Genomic DNA, 15,769 nt, shown 5'->3' with positions numbered 1-15,769 from the left:
TACATGATCCCACTGTCTCATCCACTCCCTGCACTCTAGGGGCAATTTACACAGGGCCAATTAACCTACAAACCTGCACGTCTTTGGGATGTGGGAGGAAACCGGAGCAGCTGGAGAAAACCCACACAGTTACAGGGAGAATGCACCATAGAAACTCCACACAGACAACGCCCGAGGTCAGGATCGAACCAGGGTCTCTGGTGCTCTATGGGTCACCGTGCCACCCATTGCGGGTCAGGACAGTCCTTTAGATGCAGAAGCTGCTGGGGTGGTGGTGGTGGAGGTTGATACGATAGTAGCATTTAAGAGGCTTTTAGATAGACAAACACAGGGAACAGAGGGATATGGATTATGATGAGCAGGCAGAGGATTTATTTATCTTGGCATTATGGTCAGCTTGGACATTGTGGGCTGAAGGGCCTGTTCCTGTGCTGTACTGTCATAGAGTGATCCAGTGTGGAGACAGGCCCTTTGGCCCAACTTGCCCACACCGGCCAACATGTCCCAGCTACACTAGTCCCACCTGCCTGAGCTTGGTCCACATCCCTCCTAACCTATCCTATCCATGTACAAGATACAAGATACATATATTTGTCACATATACCAATTGGTACAGTGACATGTGTGGTCACCATACAGCCATATGAATAATACACGATAGAGTCCAACATAAAACATCCCCACACAGCAGACTCCCACTGTGAGGGAAGGCACCAAAGTGCAGTCCTCTTCCTCTGATGTTCTTTGATGTTCACCCGTGGTCGGGGCCTGCCGAGCCCTCCGCAGTCGCCAATACAGGCGGCCCGATGTTCAGGCCCACTCGCTGGGATGATCGGAACTCCGACATCGGAACGGGAGGACATCGTCAGCGGCTTGGAGTCCCGAATCGGCCACTTCCTACCGGAGTCCACGGCTTCCGAAGCACAAAGGCCGCGCTGGGTGGAGATTCACGCTGGCGGCCCTCGGCAAAGGGACCCCAGGACTCTGCGATGTTGGAGTCAGCGCCGCCCGCGCTGGGAACTCTACGAACCACAGCCCCGCGATGTTGTTGCAGCAGGCCCAACACTCCGGAGCTTCAAACGGAGATCACAGATAGGCATCGCCCGCTCCGCGATGAATCCAGCGCTGCTCCGCCGCTGCTGAAGCTCTGGTTGGTCCCTGGTCCCCGGCAGGAAAGGCAGCGCCAATCCAGTGGTAGATCGGGAGGGGGGGGGGGGGCGACTTAGAGAATATTTGCATCCTCGCCAGGAAGTGATGGGAAACGGTTTCCCCCTTCCCCTACCCCTCTCCCCCACATATAAAAATGAAAGAAACCTCCAATACACATTGTTAAAACAGACTAAAATAAAAAATTATATAGAAAAAACAGACAGACTGTAGGCAGAGGCTGCCATCAATTCAGCGCCCCTATGTTCTGCCAAATCTGTATTCTCAAACACTAAGGGATTGCCGCTGGCTGATTGTTATTGTAATAATATAATAATTTCATTTCCAATTATTGAGATTCTGCAAAGCCTTCCAGCCACTGCATATAACCTACTGCAAATATCATCACTAATCTCCCAGCTGCCTCATTTAAATGAAGCCTGTCCTTACGTTACTCTGCAAATAAACCATCATGCTGCACTCGACTCATCCCTGGGGACCCCAGATGCATAATAATAATTCAGGTATTGATGATTTTTCTCCAAAAGTGCCTGGTATGCTGAGCAAGCAGACTGTGCCTCTGTAATCATCCGCGCCTTCCCCGAGATCGATCGTTAGTCGGGAGTTAGAAGCAAGAGATGAATTAATCCTAGGTACACAAAATTGCTGGAGAAACTCAGCGGGTGCAGCAGCATCTGGGAGCGAAGGAAATAGGCAACGTTTCGGGCCGAAACCCTTCTTAATCCTTCCTGAATGAGAATGGATCTTTGAACAGAGGCACTAAAAACTGCATATTTACACCAAAAAAAACCACACGCATTCTCGCACACGCACGCACACACTGGAGTACTGGTGTCTGAAGAAGGGTCTTGACCCAAAACGTCACCCATTCCTTCTCTCCAGAGATGCTGCCTGTCCCGCTGAGTTACTCCAGCTTTTTATGCATATGTGGAGTAACTGGCATCTCTCAGGGACTGTGCCACAGCGGTAGAGTTGCTGTCTTACAGCGCCAGAGACCCGGGTTTGATCCCAACTACAGATGCTGTCTGTGTGGAGTTTGTACGTTCTCCCCCCCGTGACTGCGTGGGTTTTCTCCGGGTGATCCGGTTTCCTCACACTGCAAACACATGCAGGCTGATATGGGAATTGACTTGGCTAGCAACCAGGGGTTTCATTTGACCCTGGTGGAACTAGTGCAAGTGGTCACCTAGTCTTGAAAATATAGATTTGGCAAACCCAAATGTCACAATTAGAGAGGAGGGGGGGGGGGAGAAAGCAGAGCACCATGGGAAGTGTGACTAATGGGATAGTCCCACCCTTGTGGTAAGGGCCGCACGGTGGCACAGCAGCAGAGTTGCTGCCTTACAGCGCCAGAGACCCGGGTTCGATCCTGACTACGGGTGCTGTCTGTATGGAGTTTATACATTTTGCCCATGACCTGCGTGGGTTTTCTCCGGGAGCTCCGGTTTCCTCGTACACTCCAAAGACGTACAGGTTTGTAGGCTAATTGGCTTGGTATAATTGCAAATCATCCCTGGTGCGTGTAGGATAGTGTTAGTGTGTGGGCATTCCCCCCGTGACCTGCGCGGCTTTTCTCCAGGATCTCCAGTTTCCTCCCACACTCCAAAGACGTCCATCTTTGTAGGTTAATTAGCTTCAATAAAAAGATAGTAAATTGGCCCTCGTGTGTAGGATGGTGTTAATGTGCGGGGATCGCTGGTCTATTTCCATACTATCTCAAAACTAAACTATACTAATGGGCTGAATGGCCTCTTTCTGTACCGTGTGATTCTCTAATAGACCTCACCACCACAATGAGATTTCACAACCGAGGAGAGAAAAGCATTAATGTAATTTACCATAATGGACAAAACATTAGAATCCAATCTGTGAACTGTATGTACATTGTGAATTTGTTAACATCTTCCAAATTTAAAAAATGACTTTGCGACAATTTTATTCCAGGTTCTAATGTATCTATGCACCATATTAAGAAAAAGGAACTTAATTCATTTTCGCCAGCGAGTATTAATTCACTTTCAAAACCATTTTGTAACGCACAGTGATATTAGGTCTTGTGAATGCAATTAAATTGAACTCATAAATCAAACCGAGTTTTGCTAAATTCTGGATATTCCAGGATTGCTTTACTCATCCTTGCCATCCCTTAATTAAAGTTATTGTAATGTGATGAAGCAGGTGAAATTAATGGCTTTGGGTTAGCAACAGATTTATATGGTAAATGTTGGGAGTTATGCAATGTAAAGAAATGCACCTCAAATCCAAAAGGCATGATAGTGCAAAACATAAAATGCTAGATTAACTCAGCGGGTCAGGCAGCACCTGGGGAGGGCATGGTTAGGCGATATTTTGGGTCGGAACCTTTCTTCAGACTGGTTGTTGTAGTGGGAAGAACACAGGAAAAGAGGTGGGAATGGGACAAAGCTTGGCGAGTGATAGGTGGGTATGGGTGGGGGGTTCGAGATTGAGGTGGACCTGTCAAGAGCATAGAGGGACCCGCGCTGCCAAGAGTGAGGAGGGTCGCCAAAATCGAAGGCGGCATCTAGCGGGGAGCCGCCGAGAATGATGAGGGGGTGGGGGCAGGCCTGGTTCACTGCTGTACGCGGCAGATAAGACATCGATGAACTTCCTGTCAGTGCCAGAAGCATGGCGACTCTTATGTTCTGTGTTGGAAGGAACTACAGATGCTGGTTTAAATCGGAGATAGACACAAAATGCTGCTGTAACTCAGCGGGACAGGCAACATCTCTGGAGAGAAGGAATGGGTGACTTTTCGGGTCGAGGTCATTCTTCAGACCTGCTCTATGAGTGACTACAAAACAAAGTATTTCACTGTACCTAGGTGTGTGTGTCAATAAAGTAACATTAAACTGATGGGTGGATAAAACGGAGACAAAAAGGATGTCAGATAAGGAGAGGAGCGAAATATAAAGCCAAAGGGAGGGATATAAGCGGAAGGGAATGGGGGGAGGGGGGGGGAGAAAGTGTGGCATGTTTGTGGGAGAAATGGGTGCACATTGAGGTGGTGGTGGGGGGGGGTTAGAAACATAGGAAAAAGAGGGAAGAGAGGGGGAGGTTGTTACTTAAAGTTGGAAAATTCAATGTTCATACCATTGGGTTGTAAGGTAAAGGGAGAAGTTGATCAGAATCGAGTTGCTTTCTCTGAAATGCTGGAGACCTAATAGAAGTACATAAATTATGCTGGGCATAGAGAGGGTAGACAGTCAAAGCCTTTTTGCCTGAAGTGGGAAAATGAAATTCTAGAGGGCATAGCTTTAAGGTAAGAGGGGCAAAGTTTAATAGAGATGTGCAGGGCAAGTTTTATTTTGTACGCAAGAAGTGGTGGTGAGTATAGTGACATTTAAGAGACTTCTGGATAGGCACATGGATATGATGGGAATGGAGGAAGAGGGATTAAGTGGAGACAGATAAGAGTTCAGTTTAGTTTTGTTTAGAGATACAGAGGAGAAGCAGGACCTTTGACCCACCGAGTCCGCGCCGACTATTAACAAATCCCCACACACTAATACTATCCTACACACACTGGGGACATTTTACAATTTCACCAAGCTAATGAACCTACAAACCTGTACTTCTTTGGAGTGTGGGAGGAAACCTAGGCACCCAGAGAAAACCCACGCAGGTTATGTATAAGGGAAACAAGTGATATATAGACGATGTGATGTGGAGAGGTATAGAACAATGAATTAAAGATATGCTAAAAAGTATTGTTGATAAACAGGCCATTATTAGCAGGTAGACAAAAATGCTGGAGAAACTCAGCGGGTGAGGCAGCATCTATGGAGTGAAGGAAATAGGCAACGTTTTGGGTCGAGGCCATTCTTCAGACAGCGGTTTGTTGGGTGAAAACGAGAAACTAGTGCGACTTGGGTGGGGGAGGGATAGAGAGAGAATGCCGATACTGCCTGAAGAAATCAACATTCATACCACTGGGCTGTAAACTCTAGAGCTGAGGCAGCAACTCCACCAGCTTCATCACGGTTCAGAATAATTCAATGGAAATACTTCTCACAGAGAAACTGTGATTTATTATTCACATTCTGTAACAAGTAGCAAGTAGCTTAATCTTTTTTTTTCTTTTAATTGGGCTGTTACTTGATTTACGAGGGAAAATGTTCCGGGAAAATAATTCATTAGGCAAAAATGTCTTAAATTGGAAAAACTGGGTAAGATATATTATAGGTGTACAATGTTCCAAATTGCACAACATAGCATTATTTATTGTACAAGAGCTTTGTTAATCAGGTGGGACTAAGGGAAAAAAAATTGTGTCGGCACGGACTTGTAGGGCCGAGATGGCCTGTTTCCGTGCTGTAATTGTTATATGGTTAATCAAAGTATCTACTCCAGTCACCAACTTCATTGTAAACATTTCCAGTTTGAACATTCATAGACCAAGGAGTAATTTTGGGATTGTTACTATCTAATAGTTTGTGATGACTGGTTTTGATTGTGATCTTGGGACTGTCTTGTCATCTGTGTTTAGTTTCATTTAGAAATACAGCGCAGAAAACAGGCCCTTCGGTCCACCGAATCTGCGCCGACAAGCGATCCCCGCACATTAACACTATCCTACACACACTGGGGACAATTTACACATACACCAAGCCAATTAACCTACAAACTTGTACGTCTTTTGAGTGTGGGAGGAAACCGTGTGGGAGGAAACCGAAGATCTCGGAGAAAACCCACGCAGGTTACGGGGAGAACGTACAAACTCCGTACAGACAGCACCCATAGTCGGGATGGAACCCGTGTATCCGGTGCTGTAAGACAGCGACTACGGCCTATTAAGTCTACTCCGCCATTCAATCGTGGCTGATCTATCTTTCCCTCTCAACCCCATTCTCCTGCCTTCTCCCCATAACCCCTGCCACCCGTACTAATCAAGAATCTGTCGATCTCCGCCTTAAACATTGACGTGGCCTCCAAGTCGTTAGTCCTAGTTCTTAGCATCGTAGGGCACCAATTCCATAGACAAAAAGTCCAATGTCCATGATAGGGGAAGGTGAATCAGACTGGTACCTGAATTGTGGAAGGACCATTTGGAAGCCTGATGACAGAGGAGGTAAAAGCTGTTCCTGGGTCCAGTGGTGTGTGTTTTCAAGCCTGTGTGTATCTTCCGCCTGATGAAGGAATGGCCAGATTTTGTAAAAAGTCCAGAAATTAAGTGGGGCGATGGGATGTGTGAAACATAGAAACTAGGTGCAGAAGGAGGCCATTCGGCCCTTCGAGCCAGCACCGCCATTCATTGTGATCATGGCTGATCGTCCCCTATCAATAACCCGTGCCTGCCTTCTCTCCATATCCTTTGACTCCACTAGCCCCTGGACCTCTACCTAACTCTCTCTTAAATTCATCCAGTGACTTGGCCTCCAATGCCCTCTGTGGCAGGGAATTCCATAAATTCACAACTCTCTGGGTGAAAAAGTTTTTTCGCACCTCAGTCTTAAATGACCTCCCCTTTATTCTAAGACTGTGGCCCCGGTTCTGGACTCGCCCAACATTGGGAACATTGTGATAGCTTGCGTAAATAAGATGATCGCCTCCTACATCGTTAGAACTATGAAAACAGTGCACAAGTTGCAAGGCAGAGTTGGATCTCAAATCAAAAGATAAAGATGAGCATTGAGGACAATACATCTCAATAAAAGAGGGGAAAGAAACTGGGTGACTATCTCTTCAGCAAATGTGAAAAGCAATGAAGCAAGACTTATAGCAGAAAGGTTAGATCGAAACCCTAATGCTAGGGAATTGGGAAATAAGAGTAGAATTAAGTCCGTGAAAGACAATCAGTTAGAGGAATCAGATGACAAGTGTTTTAGAGAAGATGTTAAAGTAAGATTCAAGGAAAACCATCAAATTGCATTCTAATAAATCAGAGTATCACAGATGGATCAATATTAAATTCCATTTCATATCAACTTCTGTAGCTGTGTCCTGGAACTAAAGAAACATAAACCACCTGCAGAAAATGTATCAATGGTTCTGCAATAAAATAGCCCGGGATAATTGAATTCAGGGACTCGTTTTTCATTCTTTTCAGTCAAAACTGGTTTCTATTTTATTACAAAGTTGTGTATTGGTAGCTCTTTGCACCTTGGCTAATAACAACCAATTTTCAAATTGAAATACAGGTTATGGAGCTAATGTATTGGCCTTTAAAGCAAGGTTAAAAGTAAATGTATTACTGTGAGAGGGAGACACAAGGAACTGCAGATGCTGGAATCTTGAGTAAAACACAAAAGTGCTGGAGGAATTCAACAGGTCTGGCAGCAGATGTACTGCAGCAAGTAAGAATTTCATTGTTTTCATTGTTCACCAAGGCAAATTCCTTGTATGTGAATACTTGGCCAATACACTTACTTATCTACTTACTAATTTTATCTGGGACAATAAAACACTCTTAACTCTTAACTCAATCTCACTCCAGAGAACGTAGACAAAAATGCTAGAGAAACTCAGCGGATGAGGCAGCATCTGTAGAGTTTGGGGATAGGGCCCTGGGCACCTCCCTTGTCGGCAGGTTTGATCACCCAGTCTGGGTTGTTGCGGAGTGAGTGGATGGCTGTACGTTCAGGGGGGGAGGGAAAGGTTAGAGTGAGAAAGGGTAGAGTGAGAAGTTAAGGGTGATGTGGAGTTTAAAAAAAAAAAGTTAAAGGCGGTTGATGTCCCTCCAGAGAACAATATTTCTGATAGTGGAGAATAAAAATCTATGGTCGAAGGAAAAGCCGGTAGGCCGGCTTCGTGAAGAAGGGGGGGCCCTAAACCTATTTCCTTCGAACACATAGCTTTCTGCACCCGCTAGTTTCTCACTTTTTGTAACCATTAGCCAGTTTAAACTGGTCAATTAGTATTCACTTGTACCTGCAGAAGGCTTGTACCTGCAGGGGGAAAAATACTGAATGAAGCATCCATCTCTAAACTTCGTTAAATCAAACGCAGAAGAAAGAATCTAATTAAAACAAATTTATGAAGGAGAGTTTCAATCTCCACAAATTCTTCCTTTCATTCAGCAAACGTTGGGATGTAAAGTAATGGAAACAGTAGCAAATGCACGACCCAGTTAGGCAGGAAGCTCAAGGCAATATCTAGTCAAAAATATGTGTGCTGATTGAAACAAATTATAGTCAGGGTGGGAGGGAAAAAAGATAGGGATTCAATCGCACGCATTAGCCACTTTATTTGCTAATAAACATTGGAAAATTGTATCAGAAATCAAAAGTTAAACTCGTTTTACAGTACAAAGAACACTCTTAAACAAAGGTTATAGGTGCGGTGCAGAAATGCACAAAGGAAATGTTCATTTTGAAGCCGCAAGCTTGTTTCTCCATGAGTTGTTGGTCAATTGTGGCAGATTTCACAGACTGCAATACACTTCACTGGTAATATAGTTCCAAGTTCATTCCATCGTGGATCTCATCTAAAGGTAATTTTGGTCAAGGCTATTACACACAAGGCGGCACGGTGGCGCAGCGGTAGAGTTGCTGCCTTACAGCGTTTGCAGTGCAGGGGACCCGGATTTGATCCCGACTACGGGTGCTGCCTGTACGGAGTTCGTACGTTCTCCCTGGGTTTTCTCCGAGATCTTCGGTTTCCTCCCACACTCCCAAGACGTACAGGTATGTAGGTTAATTGGCTTGGTGTTCGTGTAAATTGTCCCTAGTGTGTGTAGGATAGTGTTAATGTGTGCGGGGATCGTTGGTCGGCAAGGACCTGGTGGGCCGAAGTGCCTATTTCTGCACTGTATCTCTAAACTAAACACACATACAATACAGACCAAACAACACAACCATGCATAGCAGAGAAAAAGCTGGAGAAACTCAGCGGGTGCAGCAGCATTTATGGAGCGAAGGAAATAGGCAACGTTTCGGGCCGAAACCCTTCTTCAGACCCGAAACGTTGCCTATTTCCTTCGCTCCATAGATGCTGTTGCACCCGCTGAGTTTCTCCAGCTTTTTTTGTGTACCTTCGATTTTCCAGCATCTGCAGTTCCTTCTTAAACACATGCATAGCAGAGAACTGTTTCTTACCAATTATTTTTTTTTTTTTAATGTAAATCATGACAATGGACTTAATTTAAAATAATTCCAAATCTTAAGAGATAGTTTTTTTTGTTGTTGAAAATGAATCACTAATTCTTGGACGGGAGAACACAATTGATATGTAAACAGGTGAATTTTCAGAAAGTTTTGATAAAACTTAGAACTTCAGAAAGAAGCGTTAAAACTATGTCACTAGTTGCTTCTCTCAAGATGAAAAATGTGAAATTTGTGGCAATTTCCAGGTCATTGAGAAAATGTGTCCACGTAGTTAAGGGCATTTGGTTGAATTGGTTACTGAATTCTCAGGTAATGGTGGACAGCAGCACAGTGCTGTACATTTTCCTTTGACCACAAGACTGTTCTTAGGAAATTAGGTCTAGATGTTATGAGCCATGTACTAGAATTGACAAAGTTCGTCTCAACCACCATCCCCCACGCCCACTCCCCTCGCGTAAATTCATAACAGCAAAGGATACAATCCTCCAACTGAACGTGATTCTTGAAAATGGTGTACCTAAAATTGGAAAAGTTAAAGTTAGGACAAGGAATTGAAATAAACTTTTGTTTTTTAATTTTCTTCAACCAATCCAGGATTACACTTTGATTTGAACTTCAGCTAAAGGGCTGGAGAATTTTGAGGGGAGTTTTGTTTTGGAAGCAGAGAGAAAGAAACATGGAATATTTAGGTGAGGTTAAAACAACTCCAGTTCAGGAACAAAAAGCCAAGTAGGAGAACAAACCATTTTTTCAAGACGAGCTTGTCCCATTTTGTCCCAGTCTGTGCAGCTATTAACTTCTTCAGATCCTTAATGGTATCATCAGGGCTGGAAAAGTGAAACATTAAGGAACAAAAACACATTGAACTGCGTGACATTCTATCTATTATCCCTTGTAAGTGGTCACTTTTTGCTTTCAACGTAAACAGATTTAATTCAGCAATTTTCTGCAAAATATCAGTCCCCAGTACAGTCCTATCATTTTATTTTCTTACAAATCAGTGCTGACTCAAAATGAAATTGATTTATTGCCAACTGGTGACAAATACAATGAACTATTCATACAATCATTGGTTTTTGATTAGGACACCGTGGACACATTTCTTGGCTGTAGTTGATTGTTGGGACTTGAGCCTGATCATTATCATAGCAGTTAAATGGTATATCAGCTGCTTAAATGACTGCTCATCTCTCAAAAAGGGTCTCATATCCCCAAAATTAAAATCATGCTCAACATCTTCTTCCTCACAAATGGAAGGTGGACTCCAATGTGCTCCCACCAGGATTGATACTTTATTATTATATGTGACGTATCACAGTAACATTCTTTGTTTTACATACCATACATAAGGTATGCAAAGAGTCGCCACGTATGGAGTGCAGACAAAGTTAGTGTTCATTACAGTCCCCTTTGTTCTGGGCGAACCCCTCAAGCTAGATTCCTCTTTGTTGTCGAAGCCCCCACGCTAGGGTCGTCTTTGTTACCGACGTCCCCCCCCCTCGCCGGGTCCCTCTTTATTCCCGGCAGCCCCCGCCACAGGGTCCCTCCTTGTTCCTGGTTGCGCCCACTCATCCGTCCTCCGGCACTCATCGCTGGCCTGTCCAAACTCATGCCACACACACGCACACCCTGAAACTGAAGTGACCCGTGCCAAACTCACTCTCCACCACAACTGTGGAACTGGCACATTCTCCGTGTATATTCACTGCACACTTCAGTGGGGCAGGCCATATAATTCTCATCAAAAAGATATTCATTGCGTTCCTAGTATTCCCAGCAACCTTCTCACCCTCACCATCCCCCATTTACCTACCTATCTTTGTGGCATAGTCAATAATATACCTCTCTTTAGACTTTATTGTTTTGATTGCAACTTTCACTTTAAACATTTGCTTCATCCACTGGTAGAAAACTGAAACAAACCCTTTGCTCTAAACATTCTACATTTCTTTATTCTTTGACGCTTTAAGACCTTCCTTAACATCTCTATCGTTGACGGTGTCCCCAATGCTCAATGAGCAGGCATAAGAATTAAATATTATTTGCTCGGTTCCACTTTACAAAGGCCACACCTGTACTAATATGATAATAATTCAAGCTGCAGATACTGGCATACCATGGATGCTCAGGTTTAGTCAGCAAAGGGTAAATTAAATTAAAATGCAAAAACATTAAGATGCTTAACATATTTAAACACAAATGTTTAAGAAACATTTGGACAGGTACATGGCTAGGATGGGGTTTAGAGGGATATGGGCCAAATGTACACAGGTGGGACTAGTGTAGAAGGGGCATGTTGGTCAGTATGGGCAAGTTGGGCCAAAGGGCCTGTTTCTACATTGTATGATTGACTAAAGAAAAGCCTTTTATAGCTCAGCACAAGAAACTAAAACAGTATTTTAAAAAATAACCGTATAACCATATAACAATTACAGCACGGAAACAGGCCATCTCGACCCTTCTAGTCCGTGCCGAACACATAATCTCCCCTAGTTCCATATACCTGCGCTCAGACCATAACCCTCCATTCCCTTCTCATCCATATAACTATCCAATTTATTTTTAAATGATAAAAACGAACCTGCCTCCACCACCTTTACTGGAAGCTCATTCCACACAGCTACCACTCTCTGAGTAAATCACAAAGTGTGAATTAAAAGCAAAATCGCCTTTGAGCAACAAGTTATTAGGTTCAGGCGGCAATATCCGTAAGCATTACTAACACTCCAATAACTTTGTCCAATACATTTTATTCATGTAGACACAAGAAACTACAGATGTGTAGGAAGGAACTGCAGATACTGGTTTAAACAGAAGATAGACACAGAATGCTGGAGTAACTCAGCGGGACATGCAGCATTTCTGGAGCGAAGGAATGGGTGACGTTGTAGGTTGAGACCCTTCTTCAGGTTAGTCAGGGGAGAGGGAAAGGAGAGAACTACAGATGATGGTTTATAGAAGCAGGACACAAAGTGCTGGTGCAACTCAGTGGGTCAGCCTAACCCACAGAGTTACTGGAGCATGCAGATACAGCAGTACTCATTATGCCTATGGATGCAGAGGCATAACCAATAGGGCAAACAAGGACCACCAAGGATGCACATTCAACAACTAACAAACATTCAACATCCTATTTCAAAAGGACACAGCATTTACCACCCATCTTTAAAAGGATACTTGCACTTCACACGAACCTTCTTCCCCAAACGGTCGTTGCAAATGATCTCAATCATATTAAGAATTCCTGGAAAGATGAGGAATGGAAGTTTAAAAAGAAAACAAAGCCACCTGTTGGAATATATCCCGAATCAAAATAGTAATTTTCCAAAGTAATTCATTCCATGATTTGGTTATTTTGATCATCACCAAATTCAGTATTCTCATGGAATTTAGCAATGGTGACTGAAGAAGGATCTCGACCCAAAACATCACTCATCCATGTTCCCCACAGATGCGACCCGACCTGCTGTGTCCTTTGGTGTATTTACAAATGGATTGATTTAATCAAGTTATTGTCTGCTTTTCAATTCAATTATAAGCAAAATGTAGGTGAATATTCTTCTTGAAGTTACCTTGGTTTAACATTGACCTAAAGAATTAAGCTAACATCCAAGATAGCCATGGGTCTTGGGTTACATCAACATCGAATTACATCCATTCAGACCCGTGCTGGCCCTTTACTAGATTTCGCCAATTGAATCCATTCCTCTCCCCTCTTCAGCCATGTTTAATTTAGATTAAATGATCATAGATGCTGCTTCATCCGCTGAGTTTCTCCAGCATTTTTGTCTACCTTCGATTTTTCCAACATCTGCAGTTCTTTCTTAAACATATAAAAAATTGTGATTGGTGATCAACAATATTAAAAATTGTGATTGGTGATATTATAATACTATTATTAATACTGATACAGTAAAGGATTGCACTGGAGAGGGTGCGGAGATGACCCACCAGAAAAGTGCTTGCGACGTTATCGAACAGTACAGCACGTAACCAGCCTTTCAGCCCATGATGTTTGTGTCGAACATGATGCCAAATTAAACTGATCTCATCTGCCAAAACATATCCCTCGATTCCCTGCACTTCCATGTGCCTATCTAAAGTCCATTTAAAAGATGTTTCATTTACAAGTGGAGACTGGGTAAGCTGACTGTTTTACTTGGTGTGTAGGAAGGAACTGCGGATGCTGGTTTAAACCGATGATAGACACAAAAAGTTGGGGTAACACAGCGGCCAGGCAGCATCTTCTTTTTTAGTTTTTAGAGATATAGCTCAAAAACAGCCCCTCTCGCTAACCGAGCCGACCAGCGAACCCACACATTAACACTATCCTACACACACACACACACTAGGGACAATTTCAACTTATACCAAACCAATTAACCTACAAACCTGTACGTCTTTGGAGTGTGGGAGGAAACCAAAGATCTCGGAGAAAACCCACGCGGTCACGGGGAGAACGTACAAACTCCGTACAGACAGCACCCGTAGTCGGGATCGAACACGGGTCTCCGGTGCTGCAAGCGCTGTAAGGCAGCAACTCTACCGCTGCGCCACCGTGCCGCCCATCTCTGGAGAAAAGGAATGGTCGAGACCCTTAGGAAGAGAGGGGGAGGTCCTTCCCTCTACAACACTATTGATAATAATAACTACAACACTAATAATAACAAAAGCAAGAATAACTACAGTCCTCACAACAACTACAACAGAAATAATAATAGTAAGAATACCTAGGACACTAACAATAACAATAGTACGACAGAAACTTACAAAGTTCTTAAGGGGTTGGACAGGTGAGATGCAGGAAGATTGTTCCCGATGTTGGGGAAGTCCAGGACAAGGGGTCACAGTTTAAGGATAAGAGCCAGTTCATTGGCTATATTTAAGAGGGAGTTGGATGTGACCCTTGTGGCTAAAGGGATCAGGGGGTATGGAGAGAAGGCAGGTACGGGATACTGAGTTGGATGATCAGCCATGATCATATCGAATGGCGGTGCAGGCTCGAAGGGCCGAATGGTCTACTCCTGCACCTATTGTCTATGTTTCTATGATAGCAATACCTGCAACACTAATAATAACTACAAGACTAATAACAATAACTACAATAGTATTAATAACACTGATAATAACTACAAGGCTAATAACAATAACTACAACATTAGTAATAACAATGGTAAGAATAACTACAACACTCAAAATAACAACAGTAAGATAGTAATACCTATAATATTAATAATAACTACAACATTAATAACTATAACAATAACTACAACATTAATAAAAACTACATTAATAACTATAACGTTAATAACTACAACATTAATAACTATAACGTTAATAACTACAACATTAATAACTATAACGTTAATAACTACAACATTAATGTATAACTTTAATAACTACAACATTAATAACTATAACGTTAATAACTACAACATTAATAACTATAACGTTAATAACTACAACATTAATGTATAACGTTAATAACTACAACATTAATAACTATAACGTTAATAACAACAACATTATAACTATAACGTTAATAACTACAACATTAATAACTATAACGTTAATAACTACAACATTAATGTATAACTTTAATAACTACAACATTAATAACTATAACGTTAATAACTACAACATTAATAACTATAACGTTAATAACTACAACATTAATGTATAACGTTAATAACTACAACATTAATAACTATAACGTTAATAACTACAACATTAATAACTATAACGTTAATAACTACAACATTAATAACTATAACGTTAATAACTACAACTATAACGTTAATAACTACAACATTAATAACTATAACGTTAATAACTACAACATTAATAACTATAACGTTAATAACTACAACATTAATAAAAAACATTAATAACTATAACGTTAATAATACAACGTTAAACTACAACATTAATAACTATAACATTAATAACTACAACATTAATAACTATAACGTTAATAACTACAACGTTAATAACTACAACATTAATAACTATAACATTAATAACTACAACATTAATAACTATAACGTTAATAACTATAACGTTAATAACCACAACATTAATAACTATAACATTAATAAAAACTACATTAATAACTATAACATTAATAAAAACTACATTAATAACTATAACGTTAATAACTACAACATTAATAATAATAATAAGTACAACGTTACTATAATAACTACAACACTAACAATAATAATCCAGGACAATGTGGAAGGATCGCTGCAGCCTGGGCCCACAGACCACCTGGGCCATTAATTAGACAAATACAGCCACTAACGCCATGAGAATGTTAACAAAGTAAAGCTTAATCCCTAACGCGACTGATATTGTGTGTTTGAGGCGACTAATTCCGGAGGAAAGCATCGCTTACCGGCCGCACGGCTGCACTACTACCAGTCAGGCTCCACTTCCCGTAGCAACGACGACCAGGCCGCAGCTTGACCACGCCTCTTGGTTGATTGACAGTCGGAGTGTGCAATCAGGTGACGTGCGACGTTGTCCCGCCCCCTCTC

The 15,769-nt window shown here is 42.3% G+C and overlaps 1 protein-coding gene across 2 annotated transcripts; it reads right to left on the bottom strand.

The window, feature by feature from the left end:
- Positions 1 to 8,354: 8,354 nt before the first annotated feature.
- Positions 8,355 to 15,769, bottom strand: ubl5 (ubiquitin like 5). Of its 2 annotated transcripts, XM_055664131.1 has the most exons (6): positions 15,628 to 15,769; positions 13,623 to 13,801; positions 12,408 to 12,474; positions 9,974 to 10,057; positions 9,710 to 9,747; positions 8,355 to 8,611 (listed from the first exon to the last, which is right to left on the bottom strand). In XM_055664131.1, exons 3-6 carry the CDS (start codon positions 12,461 to 12,463, stop codon positions 8,568 to 8,570), a joined length of 222 nt encoding a protein of 73 aa, XP_055520106.1. In that variant the 5' UTR covers positions 12,464 to 12,474; positions 13,623 to 13,801; positions 15,628 to 15,769; the 3' UTR covers positions 8,355 to 8,567. The 2 variants fall into 2 exon arrangements, with proteins under 2 accessions (XP_055520106.1, XP_055520105.1); XM_055664130.1 differs by lacking the exon at positions 13,623 to 13,801 and having other exon boundaries at positions 15,628 to 15,727.

This window comes from Leucoraja erinacea, chromosome 39, assembly GCF_028641065.1.
Source record: "Leucoraja erinacea ecotype New England chromosome 39, Leri_hhj_1, whole genome shotgun sequence".
Taxonomy (NCBI): Eukaryota; Metazoa; Chordata; class Chondrichthyes; order Rajiformes; family Rajidae; genus Leucoraja; species Leucoraja erinaceus.
The sequence above is the reverse complement of the archived record's forward strand: the minus strand, read 5'-3'. Positions and strand labels throughout refer to the sequence as shown.